Source organism: Ictidomys tridecemlineatus, chromosome 11 (assembly GCF_052094955.1).
Source record: "Ictidomys tridecemlineatus isolate mIctTri1 chromosome 11, mIctTri1.hap1, whole genome shotgun sequence".
Lineage (NCBI taxonomy): Eukaryota > Metazoa > Chordata > Mammalia > Rodentia > Sciuridae > Ictidomys > Ictidomys tridecemlineatus.
The window spans coordinates 116,914,902-116,930,013 of NC_135487.1; the positions used below are offsets into that span (position 1 = coordinate 116,914,902).

Consider the following 15,112-nt stretch of genomic DNA (forward strand, 5'->3'; position numbering starts at 1 on the left):
GATACTATGCGTTGAACCCAGGGCCTTATGCATGCTGGGCAAGTGCTCTGCCACTAAGCTACATCCTTCTCCCTTTTTGGCCATTCGTTTGCCTCTCCTTTATGACTTTGTTCCTTCTTGTGATCTCTCAGATTTTTTTTTTCTTTTTTTGTGGTGCTGGGAATTGAACCCGGGGTACTCATCCCCAAACTCTTATTTTCTTATTTTGAGACAGGATCTTACTAAGTTGTCCAGGCTGGGCTTGAACTTGCCTCAGCCTCCCAGATAGCTGAGATGACAGACTTGTACCTCTGAGCCTGGCTGACTTCCTTTTTTTTTTTTTGAATTCTTTTTTCCTATTCCCCTTTTCTCTAAATTATATTCTTGCTTATGACAAAAATATAGAACATAGAATATAAAAGCTGCCTCTGTTCTCATCTCTCAGATACTATGTATCAATTGTTTGGCGAGTATTTTTTTTAAATATTTATTTTTAGTTTTTAGTTGTAGTTGGACACAATACCTTTATTTATTTTTATGTGGTGCTGAGGATTGAACTCAGAGCCCTGACTTGCTAGACGAGTGCTCTACTGCTGAGCCACAACCCCAGCCCGTTTGGAGTGTATTCTTACAGTTTTTTTGTTTTTTGTTTTGGTGCAAGAAATTGAAGGGGGGTGGGGATGGGATGGGACAGGACAGGACGGGACATTTTGGGCTCTGTATTAACATTACCACTGAGCTATAATATATCCCCAGTACTTTTTATTTTTTACTTTGAGACAGTTGCCCAGCCTGGCCTGAAACTTGTGATCCTCCTGTCTCAGTCTCCAGAGTCACTGGGATTGCAGGTGAGGGCCACCATGCTTAGCTTCATCACGCCTCAGAAGGTCCACTGATGGTACAGAGCTCAGACCCTTGCATTAGTCTGCTAGGGCTGCCATAGCAAAAGACCACCATCTGGTGGCTTAACAAAAGTGACTTTTCTTACAGTTCTGAGACTAAAAGTATTGGTAGGATTGGTTTCCTCTGAGATCTTTCTCCTTGATTTCCAGATGGTCCCCTCTTTTGTTGTCCTTCACGTGGTCATCCCTCTAGGCAAGCACATACTCCAGTTGTCTCTAACCTCCTCTTGTGATAAGGACACCAGTTAGATTAGATTGGGGTATGCCCTAGTGGCCTCATTTTAACTGAATTACCTCTTTAAATGACTCTATCTCCAAATAATCATATTTTTGAAGTATTGGGGGTTAGGACTTCAACATAAGAATTTAAGGGAAACAATTCAGTCCCTAATAATCATATGCCATTTGAAGTTTACCCCTGTGAAAGTATTAATTTTTTTTTTTTCTTTTTAAGAGCAATGTTCCACAGGGCGTTTGGTGCATGCCCATAATACCAACAACTCAGGAGGCTGAGGAAGTAGAATTACAAGTTTGAGGTCAGCTTAATTGATTTAGTCAAACTCTTTGATTTATCCAGACTCTTTCTCAAAAGCACAAACAAACAACAACAAAAACAAACAAATAAAAAGGGCTGGGGGTGTAGTTCAGTGGTCAGGTGCCCCAGGTTCAACTCCCAGTACAAAAAAAAAGCCAGTAATGTTCTGGCCAGGGGTCTCCTTTTCAGTTGATTTGGGTTTACTTGAGTTTTGGGGTTCCTTTTCTGGTCATAAAAACAGTGAAAATGTTTGAAATGGATTCACTTCTTTTCCCCACTTACTTTTAAGTGAGGGTAGGAGGGCAGGAGTTCTCATTGTGTTTTGAAATCCCAAGTCACTGAGCATGATGAACTGTTTTTGCTGGCGCTGGTTTGACCTTATGTGGCCAAGTGGCACTAACTTTCTACCCTGAGTTCTTTGTGGATCCCCCAGCCCTCTCCTAATTTCCACCCTTAACCTTTCCATCGATTTGTAACAGTCCTTGTTGAGGTGCCAATCACAGGAGTTCTTCCCACCTTTTGCTGCCTTAGACCTTGCATTAGAAGACCTCTTGACACTTTTGGCTCTGCACACTTTCTCTGCAGGGTCTGTAGGTGTCTAAGCACAACCAACTTGGATGCAGGAACCAACCTTTACCATTATAATAGCAAGTGGAAATTGCCCATCTGCAGAGAACTTTGATTTTGTTCATAAGTGGTAAAGCAAATTTAAAACACTTCTAAAATATTTATTTTTGGCAATGGGAATTGAACCCAGGGATGTTTTACCACTGTGCTGCATCCCCAGACAGGGTCTGGCTAAGTTGCTGAGATTGACCTGAAACTTGAAATCCTCCTTCCTCAGCCTTCTGAGTAGCTGGGATTACAGGCATGTGCCACCATGCCTACCCTAAAAACACTTTTAAAGTGATTTAAGATATAAAACTACTTCTTAAAAAGGTCTAATAGAGCCTTCATATTTTGAAAACTGGATAGTTTAAAAAAAAAAAAAACTTACGCAAGGCTGGGTGCGGTGGAACATGCCTGTAATATCGGCTACCTGGGAGCCTGAGACAGGATGACTGCCAAATTCTAGGCCAGCTTTAGCAATTTAGTGAGACACTGTCTCAAAATAAATAAAAAGGATTGGAGGTGTAGCTTAGTGGTAAACTGCCCTTGAGTTTAATCCCTAGTACTAGAAAAACAAAAACTATGCTAGAATTAAAAGTTTTAAAAGCTTTGGCCCAGAATTAAGTATTTTCCCCTCTTAATTTGGTCATACTCTGTCTGCCAGTTTGAAAATTGAATTTATCCTTGCAGATCAACCTTAACAAGTAGATGTCACAGTTGGTGATCTGCTAGGACCTAATTTCTTAATGCTCAGTAACTAGTGTTCAGCAAACATTTATTGAATGTCATCTTGTACGAGGAATTATGTTAAGAGTACTCAGAATAATAAATAACGTCTGGTCTCTGCTCTCTGGGGTTTACTGTCTGGTAGGGGAGAAATGTGTACACAGATGATGTCACAATAAATGTAGAAGTGCTTTGACAGCGTTTTGCATGGTATAATGAAAGCCCAGGAAAGGCTGTAAGCTGACTATGGGGAGGATTGGGGTGTGGTAGATCATTTCTTAGAAAATAAAGTGGATGAGTAGGTGCCAGCCAGATGAAGAAGAGAGAAGGGCATTCCACATAGCAGAAATAGCATGAGCAAAAGCAGAGAGGTTGCAGAACAGCCCAATCTTTGCTGGGAAGTGTAAGTGGTTTTGTATTGCTAGAAGGCAAAGCATAGCTGCAGAGTGGATGAGAAAAGTGATAAGCTTATCACGGGGCAAGTAGTGCTGGAACTTTCTTAGTGTGCAGAAAAATTTGGATTTTATAATATAGGCAGTGTGGAATCATCAAAAACTTGAAGCAAGCTGGGTGTAAGTAGTGGAGGTTGACTTGTGGAGGTTGATGCAGGAAGATTACAAGTTTGAAGTTAACATGGGCAACTTAGCAAAATTCTGTTTCAAAATGAAAAATAAAAGAGACTGGGGATATAGCTCAGTGGTAGTGTGCCCTTGGGTTCTACTACTACTACTACTAAAGTTTGAGGCAAGTGTCAGATTTGCATTGTTAGGCAAGTTGTGTAATATAGTATAGCATAGTCTTTGCAACTGGGTTGCATTGGTTTGAATCTTTTTTTTTTTTTTTTTTTTTAAAGAGAGAGTGAGAGAGAGGGGGACAGAGAGAGAGAGAGAATTTTAACATTTATTTATTTTTTCTTAGTTCTCGGCGGACACAACATCTTTGTTGGTATGTGGTGCTGCTGAGGATCGAACCCGGGCCGCACGCATGCTAGGCGAGCGCGCTACCGCTTGAGCCACATCCCCAGCCCCCGTTGGTTTGAATCTGTACTACCACTCACTGTTTGGCCTTCAGCAAGTTTAACTGCTCTGGGCTTTCATTTCCACATGTAGGATATAGGGGCAATAATAATACCCATACCCACTTCTGAAGGTTGTTGAAAGGATTAAATGGTAGTAAATGTCCTGTGCTTACAACAGTTCCTGGCATATACTAAGTGCTCTGTAACTGTTAGCTTTTCAACTGGCAGTGGAATGAAAGATGGATTTTCTATACATGGACCCTAAACTTAAGCATGCCAAAAATCTATTGATGCCTTTAACTTTGTGGCTTTTCTCATTGTGAACCTAAGAATAAATTAAGCTTCACAATGGAATGGATGAAGTTTCTTTCTGTCTTGGTTTACCACAGCATCAGTGGGACATTTGTATGTGTGTGTACAGTGTGGCAAAAATAGGTCCAAGGTTAAGTGCAAGAGGGGAGCTTTGGTGAAACCAGGTAAAATATAAAATAGATGAGGAGAATGGGCAGGAAAATAGGCTGTCTTGATCTAGATGGGATTCCTTGAAGAAGAATCCCTATCCTTGCTGATGTGTAGCAGGTTAACACGTAAAAACTTTTCAGTTACTGTTTATTATTTATTCATAGGTTTTGCTAAAGAAAACTTTGAAAGGGGCTGGGTTGAGGCTCAGTGGTAGAGCACTTGCCTGGCATGTGTGAGTCATTGGGTTCGATTCTTAACACCACATACAAATAAATAAATAAATAGAATAAAGTCCATCAACAACGAAATATATATATATATATATATATATATATATATATATATATATATATATATATTTAAAAGGAAAACTTTTAAGTTAGAGAGAAGTGCATATGGAAGGGCCTATAGATTAGATGATGATAATAATATTTGGAACTTCCTGTTGGTGAGACATCATTCTAAGTTTATTTGTACTCGATTGTTTAACCCTCTCTACTATCCTTTGATGTAGAAACTGTTATTATCCCCATTTTACAGATGGGCAAACTGAGGCTCAAAGTGGCTAAGTGGCTTGCACAGGTCATTTAGTAACAGAGTGGGATTTGAACACAGGCAGTCTAGTTTTAGAGGCATGTTTAAGAATGAGAAGCGAATAGAAAAGGCATGGTGGTAAGACTGGGCTTGACTTGAATGATAGGCAGGCACATTAGACATTGACACAGTTGGTCCATAGTAGACAGGCAATCTTACATCAGAGGAAGGTGAGTGAACATTGAGGTGAAGGTCCCTGTCAGTCCCCAACTCCCTTGTACTAGGAATCAGTGTCTCACACAGAGAGGACAAGCCCTCTACTACAGAGCTATATCCTCAGCTTATTTTGTTTTGCTACTGGGAATTGAACCCAAATTCTTTTTTTTTTTTTTTTTAAGAGAGAGGAGAGAGAGAGAGAGAGAGAGAGAATTTTTTAATATTTACTTTTTAGTTCTCAGCGGACACAACATCTTTATTGGTATGTGGTGCTGAAGATCGAACCCCGGCCGCACGCATGCCAGGGCTGAACCCAAATTCTTGCACATGCTAGAGAAGCACTCTGCCACTGAGCTGTATCCCCATCCATTTTTATTTTATTTTTAAATTTTGAGACATCTTGCTAAATTGCCCAGGATCAGGCTGGCCTTGAACTTCTAAATCCTCCTCCGTCAGCCTCCTGAATGGGCCCTTTTTGTTTTTATTTTGAGACAGGGGCTCAATAAATTGCTTAGTATCTTGCCAAGTTGCTGAGGCTGGCCTTGAACTCATGATCCACTTGCTTTGGTTTCCTAAGTTGCAGGGATTACAGGTGTGTGCCATTGCACCCAGCTACTCTGTGTATTTTTAACAGTGAAAAGCCCAGAGCAGGTAATGGCAGTCAGGATTAAGGAGGAGAAGCAAGAATATGCCTGTAGCCCAATATATTTGTGTAAATGTGTGGTGTGATTCCTAAATGTGTTTTAGATCTGCTGACCTCAGTGGGCTCAAATAAGAACTTTAGCCAAAGTCAGAAGTGACGGGAATAACCAACAAATTCATATATTGTGATTTATGTGTGTGAGTATGTGTGTGAATGTGTGTGTGTCTATTTCAGAGGCTAGTTTTTAGTTTAATTAGACGCTGCTTGTTATTTGGGTGGTGTCACAGTTTGGGTTTCCCAGGAAGCTGACTCTGAGATATCAATTATCATTCAAGACATTTATTAGGGAGTGCTCTTAGGATCCACACCTATGGAAAGGAAGGGAAGGAAGCAAAATTGGACAGAGGAGAAATTGAGTTTTGCTGTAGTTTCAAGGAGGCTTCAGTCTACTCCACAGGGAGCTTTGGAGCAAGACATCAGTGATGCCTCGGGTTGGGGATTTGGGTGATAGAACCAGGGCTTTACGCTGCCCCTGCCTCTATGGTAAGAGGCAGGTTGGACAAGGCTGTGTTCTGGCTATCCTCAAAGGCTCGGAGTCGTCTTTTGGCAGCACTCCCAGCAGCTGGGGCAATAAGTCCTTCATTCCTTTCTTTTTCTTTTCTTTAATATACTGGGAATTGAACCCAGGGGCACTTTACCCCACTGAGCTGTTTTTATTTTTTATTTTGAGACAGAGTCTTACTTAGTTACCCAGGCTAGCCTTGAACTTGCAATCTTCCTGCCTCATTCTTCCTAATCACTGGGATCACATGTCAGTACCTGGCAAAAATGTGCAAAGATAAAGAAAGATTTATTTGAATTTAAAAGATATGCTTGCACTGCACATTGTTATGAATTTATCTAAGAAGCCAGAGCTCTAAGGCGTAGTTGGTAAATTTGAGCTTTGAAAATGTGAATGACGGTCATTGTAGAAGTGGCAATTTGTGCCCCTTTTGTGAACCTGACCGCCTCCCCCCATGGATTATTAGCTTCCTTATTCCTTACTTCTTCCACCTGCACCCCATACCACCTTTTCTTTCTCCATTTGATTAGTAGGAGGTTCTAAGGAGGTCCTGTGAGCCCAGATCTAGCCCCAGCTTCATCTCAGCATGGGCTGTGTGATTTTAGGTTTCTTGTAATCTCTCAGTTCCTTGTGTAAAATTGGAATAATAGTACTTGTCCTGCCCATATATCATGCTTATTTCAAGGATCAAACGATGGCAATATATCTGAAAACACTTTAAAAGCACCCAATGCTCTACAAATGTCAAGTATTATTATTATCCTCATTATTGCTCCTCCCTACCCCTCCCTACCTCGCCTCCAGCTTGCTGGCTTCCTTCCAGGATTGTCTTGACAAGTGGCTGCGATCCTTTGTGGAGGAGCTTCCTCTGAACCATGAAATGTCATTCTGGAAGCTGCCCTTGGACTAGTAGGAATTTAATTATATTATGGGGAGTTCCAGAGGGAACCATTCAAAGAAAGAAAGAAATTGCATTTGAAAGAAATGCTTTATTTCCATTGATAGAAGAAGTATTGGCCTATAAACACTCGCACACATACACATATATTGAAAGAAGATATTTGGGAAATTGGTCAAAGGATATAAGAGCTGAGCTGGGAGGAACTCAGCCCCATCAACTGGGTCTGTTCTTCCCTCTCCCTGGTGTTCTCTCCCTTTCTGATGGGGCCTGTTTCTTTCCTTCTCAGGTCCCCTGGTGCTGGGCAAGGGTACAGTACACATATCTGAACCGGAAATTCGAGTTCCCGAGAATAACCGTGAGTGGGGCTGGGCTGTGGGGGGTGGGCAGGGAGGGTGTAAATATGAACAGGTATCAGATCCCCAGGGGCCAGGAGAACAGGTAGCCCAGACTGTGGTTTGGGGTTGTTACCTACCTTCTACATGTTGAGACTCCCTCCTCCTCTCATTTTGGTTCTGTCTTGCAGCGGTCAAGTTGCCCTGCTCCTACTCTGGCTTCTCTTCTCCCCGTGTGGAGTGGAAGTTTGTCCAGGGTGACACCACCAGTTTGGTTTGCTATAACAACAAGATCACGGGTGAGTTGTTCCACCTCCTTCCTGATTACTGAGGTTGTGGAACAGTTGGCCCTGGCCTGGATTCCACGGGTGGGATACACCCTGAGGCCTTCCCATTCCTCTTTCAGGAAGAAGAAGGTGCCTGTGTACCTTGTGTATCAGCTTCTCTTAGCTTCTGTTCACTCTGTCTGCCTCTGTTCCCTTCTCCTGGTAGCTTCCTATGAGGACCGTGTTACCTTCTCACCATCTGGCATCACCTTCCAATCTGTGACCCGGAAAGACAATGGGATGTATACATGTATGGTCTCTGAGGAAGGTGGCAACAATTATGGGGAGGCCAGCATCCAGCTTATTGTGATTGGTATGTGTCTTCCACGTGGGCCTGGAATTAATGCTTCCTTAACCTCTAGCAGACTCTAAGATTGTGAGAGGCCTGTGGTTAGGGGTATTCAGAGTCATTATGCTAACAAGGGGAGGGATGAGGGGTTAGGTGGAAACCAGGGCATAATTGAGGGCAGCTATAGCTTATTGGATGGGGGTGTCATTATGATCTATTAATTATACTCAGCCAGCCCTGTGTTCAGTGCCTTCCCCCCACTTTTTTTGGATCGTCCATTCCTATCTTGGATTCAGTATAATTTCTTTTCTTTTTTTTTTTTTTTTTTTTTTGGTACTGGGGCTCTTAACCACTGAGCCACATCCCTAGCCCCCTCCCCCCCTTTTTTGGGTACTGGGGATTGAAATCAGGGACCCTCGACCACTAAGCCACATCCTATGGGGGCCATGCCTGAGCTATTTGAATAGTCTCTACTCAGCCTCAAGGAGATTTTGGTCTGGCATTGCAAGTCATTTTGTGGCTTTTAGCAAAGCACGAGAGATGACCTCAGTCTTCAGTCTTCACCCAGCTGGAGAGGCTGCTCTGTAGCTTTGTACTTGGGCATTACCCATTGGGCCACAGCCCTCCTACCTTATTTGGCAAAAGAACATTCCACTGAAATCCTTTGAATCCCCCTTGTATAAATAAAGCAAATGCGGGCTCTTTGCTCTCTTTCCTTCCAGTGTGAAAGCTGGACCTCTAAGGTCACAGAGCTGCCTCACCCTTGTTTTTCAAAATTGTTTCTGTGTCGTGTAATTTTTCTCCATATTTCTCAGCCAGCACATTTCATGCAAGGGAAACCCAAAATTCATAGCCCACAGAGGACAGGGGAGAGAAAAAAGGGGCTGGAAATGGCTCACTTGGTAGAGTGTTTGCCTCACATACATAATAAGGCCCTGGGTTCAGTCCTCAGCACCACCAAAAAAAAAAAAAAGAAAAAAAAAAGAATTATGACATCCCCACCCAATTTTGAATTTTATTTAGAGACCAGGATCTCACTGAGTTGCTTAGCGCTCACTTTGGCTGAGGCAGGCTTTGACCTCGAGATCCTCCTGCCTCAGCCTCCCCTGGGATTGTAAGCATGTGTCACCATGCCTGGCTTGGATATGCATAATTTCTTTTCTTTCATTATTATTTTTTATGGTGATAATGGGGATTGAGTCCTGGTGTGCTAAACTACTGAGCCACATCCCCAGCATCCCCCCTCCTTTTTAAAATTTTTTTACTTTGAGACAGGGTCTTGCAAAGTTGATGAGGCTGACCTTGAACTTGATCCTCCTGCCTCAGTCTTCCGAGTTGCTGGGATTACATGCGTGCGCCTCTGTAATAAATTTCAATGCCTTTTTTCCTTCTCTCCCTCCCCAGTGCCTCCATCTAAGCCTACAGTCAACATTCCCTCCTCTGCTACCATTGGAAACCGGGCAGTACTGACCTGCTCAGAACAAGATGGTTCACCGCCCTCTGAATACATCTGGTTCAAGGATGGGATACAGATGCCTACAGATCCCAAGAACAACCGGGCCTTCATCAATTCTTCCTATACTCTGAATCAGAAGTCAGGGGAGTTGGTATGCATAGGGTGGGAATGAAGATGTGCAGAGAGGGCACTATTACAGAACTGTTGATAGTGGGAAGGAGGAATAAGTAACAAGGTGAACTTGAAGTTTGGATCAGAAGACATAAAAGATCAGTACTTGATTTCTTTAAGTAGGAAGCCAGCTGGACATGGTGGTGCACTCCTGTAATCCCAGCTGCTCCGGAGGCTGAGGCAGGAAGATCTCAGCCTGGGCAGCTTAGTGAGACCTTATCTCAAAAGAAAAAAAAAAGGCTAGGGATGTAGCTCAGTGGTAGAGTGCCCCTGGGCTCAATCCCCAATACTGGGGAGTAGTTGGGGGAAGGTGCAACAAGCCAATTTATTTTCTTCCCTCTAGGTCTTTGATCCTGTAACGGGCTCTGATACTGGAGAATACAGTTGTCAGGCACAGAATGGGTATGGGACACCCATGAAGTCAGAAGCTGTACGCATGGAAGCCGGTGAGTGAGAACGTGGCAGGGCTTGAGCTCAGATCTAGGCTGCTCTGCATCCTGCCATTGGCAGCCTTGTCACTCTCATGATTGAATGTCCATGTGCCTGACCTCTCCTTTATATGTCACAGTGGAACTGAACGTGGGAGGCATTGTAGCAGCTGTCCTGGTGACACTGATTCTCCTTGGAGTCTTAATTTTTGGCATCTGGTTTGCCTATAGCCGAGGCTACTTTGACAGTAAGTATTTGCTTTCAGAGATTCTCCTTTGCACTGTCCCCAGTCCAGGACACAGTTTGTGGGTACTGATGAAATTCAGACCTTGATACTGTACCCGTGAGTGCTGGGGCTCTCCCCTTCGGAGCATAGATTATTTGCCTAACCTAGATCAAGTGTTGGGTGCCAGTCCCCCACCTTCCTATGCCGTGCTGTATTCTGTCTTGCTAATACTCATGATCTCCTTTTTTCTCTTTCAGGAACAAAGAAAGGGTGAGTGAGTGCTGTCCCAGGGTTCCTCCGAGATTAAGAAAAGGATGCTTGTGGTTTGAAGCCGAGATGTGTCTGGGGGATGGGTTGGAGGTAGAGGTGACCACCTCTCGGAGGGAAGATAATTAGATTTTAGATTTCTTTTTCCTTCTTTCTTCCTTGCCTTTCGCCCCCCTCCTTCCTTCCTTTCTTTTCTCTTTCCTGGGCATCGAACCCAGGGCCTTATGCATGCTAGGCAAGTGTTGCACCCCTGAGCTACATCCTCAGCCTGACAACTGTATTTCTATCCCTGTTCACCCTGGGCTTGTCCTTTCTCCCTCTGCCTACACCTCCCTACCAAGTACTCTGTGCTTCTGCAAAGTCTCAGTTCTGGCCTCTAAAATTGGCACGGAGAGGTTAATGAGCACCTAGGGGACTGAGCGTCTCTACCTTCTGGCTTGTCCACAGGACTTCAAGTAAGAAGGTGATTTACAGCCAGCCTACTGCTAGAAGTGAAGTGAGTATGCCTGCCCTGGGGAGGGGAGGGGTCCCTAGCCTGTGTTTATGTGTCTGGGGGTTTATTAGCTACAGAAGACTATTGAGTTGACCGGATTCTTTATTTCCCTAGGGGGAATTCAAACAGACTTCGTCATTCCTGGTGTGACCTGCCCTGGCTCATCTCCTGTCCTCTGTGCTTGCCCCACTCAGGTGCTGCCAGACTCTGGTCCCTAGTGTCTAGTTTCACAGGATGCCTTATTTGTCTTCTAGACCCCACAGGACACCCCACTTTTATCTTCCTTAGAATGTGATTGTAATAATGTCAGCTACGTGCCCCTTTTTCTTTTCTATCCTCCCTACCTTTCCGACCACTGTTGAGTGGCCTGAGACTTGTATAAATTTTAATTCCCTGTCCTAGCAGGGAGCAGGCATGAATTCTGGGCATGCCTCTGTTGATCTCCCTCGCTAAGTAGACAGCAAGAGTGGCATGGCTTCCAGGAATTCAAAATCACTACCTGGCCTTACTGTCATGGCCTTTGAATAAGGATCTTGAGCCTAACTCCTAGGCTCTCTCCTGCCATAACGAGGACTGGTGCCAGCTGTTCTGGAGTGGGATCTGGAGAGCAGAGAAGCTGAAATGGTTGTTTGGTGACGACGTTCTCTTCCATCTCTGGAGCTCATTCTTCTGTCTTCCCACGAAAAGTGCCACTGGGATCCTCCTCGCTAAATCTTCCTCCTGAACACAAGCAGACTGACACTGTGTCCATAGGAAAGTGGGAGGGCATAGTGAACTTTCAGGGGACTTGGAGCGAAGACTTAAAACCACTGATTGAAAGAAAAGAAGGCTAGAACTTTCTGTGCAAGCCATCACTCTTCCCTCAGCTGGAACAACTGGACAGACTCTTTAAAGATATCTGTAGAGCTGTGAGGATGTGCACGTATTATTTGTCTTGGTTCTTTGCTGAGCGCGCGCGCGCGTGTGTGTGTGTGTGTGTGTGTGTGTGTGTGTGTGTGTGTGTGTGTGAGTGAGTGTGGTCTTAGCTATATTTTGAAATCAGGCGGAGTGTTGGAGGGCTTCCTAGCTCTTCTGTGAGATTGTGTTTCTGTATGTTTGCATCAACCAGATGTTTCTGGAAATAAAAACTTGGTTTGTCAAAGCTTCTTTTTGTTGGGAGTGGGAGATATTAGATCTTTCAGGGTCCCTAGGCTCCTTCTTTGTACATAATGGAAAACGGCCTCAAAATCCTACCTCCTAGCACACTGGTGCCAATTCCTTGAGGCCTGTATTGCCTCCCTATGCTGCCTCTTCCTGGTTCTCAATTAAGAGCAGAGCTTCTGGATTTAAGATGATCATTCCAGACCCTTCCGTGGCCAGGACTTCCTGTCCTGGAGGAGAGTACCTAGAGTGAAGCTGATACTGTGCTCCATTGTTCTGCTTGGCCCACTGGGAGGACAAAGTGTCCAGCCTCCTGCCCAACTGGGGATTCATGGGCTTTCCTAAGTCTGTAGGGAAAAAGTGCTGCCTAGAGGGATTTCTCAGATCATTTGGAGAACCCCTTCTCAATAATAGATTAAAGTAGTGACTATTACTTTATTTAGCAAGTGGGATTCAGGAGAAGGTATTCTGAAACAGGAGCAGGAACAAGCAGGGATAGGCCTAGTGATCATCACTTTTCTTCTCCCCATTTGAACCTTTTCTGCCCCCCCCCCAATCTTTATTTTATTAACTAGTAAGAGGGCAAAGAAAGGCTCTCCCAGGTTTTATTTTGCTTATTTCTACCTTCAGATTACACTAAGTGCCACTTTGTCATATTCTGTCTGATGATCGAAAAATCCCTAACAATTACATTTTCTACAAAGGATCTAAAGAGGAAAATTAAGTCATCAGTTAAGGGTCAGGTACCAATAAGAAGAAATTTCCAGAGGAAATAAAATCCAATTAGGCAATAAAAAATTATGAGACAGTTGAGTACATATGGAAATTTTTGAAGTATGTTTCAGTTCTGTGTCGTGGTGGGAGGAGTATAGAGGAAAGGCCTCAGCAAAAGTAGTGATTTCGGGGCTGGGGCTGGGGCTCAGTGGTAGAGCACTTGCCTAGAATGTGTGAGGCCCTGGGTTCGATCCTCAGCACCACATAAAAATAAATGATTAAAATAAAGGCACTATGTCCATCTACAACTAAAAAAATATTTAAACACATACACAAACCTGGTGATTCATGGCTCCTGTAGGTTTGAGGTAAATGTTTCCTGACTTAGTTGTCAGCCTTGGAATTTCTCTCTCCAGCTTACAAAAGTCCTTTGGAATTGAGAAACACTGTGTCTGCTTTCATTTTAGAAATTTAAATCTTATTTTTCTAATAAATGTTTATTTTTTTCATGTCAAGTTTGTTTAAATCCAGAAGTTCTACATTAAGAAGAGAATTGTGACTTTGGAGTAAGTTTGATATTCAGAATCTTCCTGATAGTATTGTTAACTGGGATTGGGGATATCCTTCCACACAACTGGTGGTTAATATTTTAATTACTTATTCTGGTGCTGGGGTTTGAATCCAGGGCCTTGTGCATGTGAGGCAAGCATTTACCTATTGAGCTATATTCCCAGCCCAACATTTTATTTTTAAATTTTATTTATCCCAGTGGCTCAGGAGGCTGAGGCAGGAGAAATGCAAGTTCAAAGCCAACCTCAGCAATTTAGCAAGGTCCAAAGCAATTTAACAGGACCTTGTCTCAAAAAGAAAGGTGCGGGCAGGTGCTGGGGATGTGACTCCATGGTTAAGCCCCTCTGGGTTCAATTCCTGATACAAACAACAACAACAAAGAAACAAAACTGTCCAGTTTTCAAAAACTAAAGGCTTTAAGCAGGTGCAGTGGTTCATGCTGGTAATCCCAGCAATTCCAGAGGCAGGAGAACCACAAGTTGAAGAATACTCTGGGCAACTTAGTGAGACCTTGTTTCAAAATAAAACATGAAAAGGGCTGGGGATGCAGCTCAGTGGTGGAGTGCCCTTGGGTTTAGTCCCCAATACTGCAAATAAAGAAAAAAAAAAAAAGAACAAACAAATGCAGATGCTGGCTCCAGGAAGTCTAAGTTTCCTTTGATGTGATGAGGAGGGAGCAGAGGGGGAGGCACTCTTGGGAAAAGATGACCCCCTCACAGCACATGGATTTCCTGCTTTTAGTCTTACTGTTTCCCCTTTTCTTTTATAAAAGTTGTTATGTGTCCCTGAGCCCCCTGAAGATGGAGATTTGATAGGGTTGGGGATGTAGCTCAGTGGAAAAGTATTTGCCTAAGATATGCAAAGCCTCAAGTTCAATCCCCAGTACAAAAAATAAATAAATAAATAAAATGGGGATTTGAGACGCAAAAAGTCTTCTATTTTACTCTGTACCACCTTTGAATAAAATGTTTTCCTCCATTAACTTCTATATCCTGAGTTTTGTTTGAGTGGAAGCTGCAAAGCTTTTGATTCAGGTAATAGAAAGATACTGTTAGAATATCTAATTATTTGCAATTTCATGAAGTTTGAAGTGGGGTACATGCTGCAATCCAAAAGAAAGGTATTAGGATACTGGTTTTGTTTTGTTTTCATTTAGGAAAGTGGGGGCAGGAATTTTAATAGATAAGTAAAAGTTAATGCAAAGGCACAAAATAGCTGTGAAGAGGACTTTTCTTGCAAACATGTACTACCAGCAGATAGAGCTAGATATCATTCTGGCATCTAAACAATGATGCTAGGTTACTTGCCTGATTTGCTGGCAATTAAGTATGGGGTTAAAAATAACATCACTTATCTGATTGGCAAAAATTCAAAAGCTTGACAATACACTCTATTGGCAAGGCTGTGGGGGAAACAAACAAGTGCTGTCATATATTGTTGGAAGGAAAACAAAAATCTATAACCGATGAAGGGCAATTTGGCAATATCTTAATAAATGTACAATATGCATTTAACATTTGACCTGGCAACCTCATGTCTAGGAATTTACCCTGAAGATATACCCCTACCAATATACATATTGATATGCATATGCACTGCAACATTTATCATT

General features: G+C 43.0%; 1 protein-coding gene across 1 annotated transcript in view; it reads left to right on the top strand.

Annotated features, from left to right (window-relative positions):
* The window catches only part of F11r (F11 receptor), a 21,136-nt gene extending 8,919 nt beyond the window's left edge, over positions 1-12,217 (top strand). The window contains exons 2-9 of the mRNA XM_078027153.1: positions 7,374-7,442; positions 7,611-7,718; positions 7,912-8,058; positions 9,439-9,641; positions 10,005-10,107; positions 10,230-10,337; positions 10,574-11,079; positions 11,191-12,217. Of these exons, the coding sequence (XP_077883279.1) occupies positions 7,374-7,442; positions 7,611-7,718; positions 7,912-8,058; positions 9,439-9,641; positions 10,005-10,107; positions 10,230-10,337; positions 10,574-10,590 (755 nt within the window). The 3' untranslated portion in view covers positions 10,591-11,079; positions 11,191-12,217. The remainder of the gene's footprint in view (positions 1-7,373; positions 7,443-7,610; positions 7,719-7,911; positions 8,059-9,438; positions 9,642-10,004; positions 10,108-10,229; positions 10,338-10,573; positions 11,080-11,190) is intronic.
* The last annotated feature ends 2,895 nt before the right edge of the window (positions 12,218-15,112 follow it).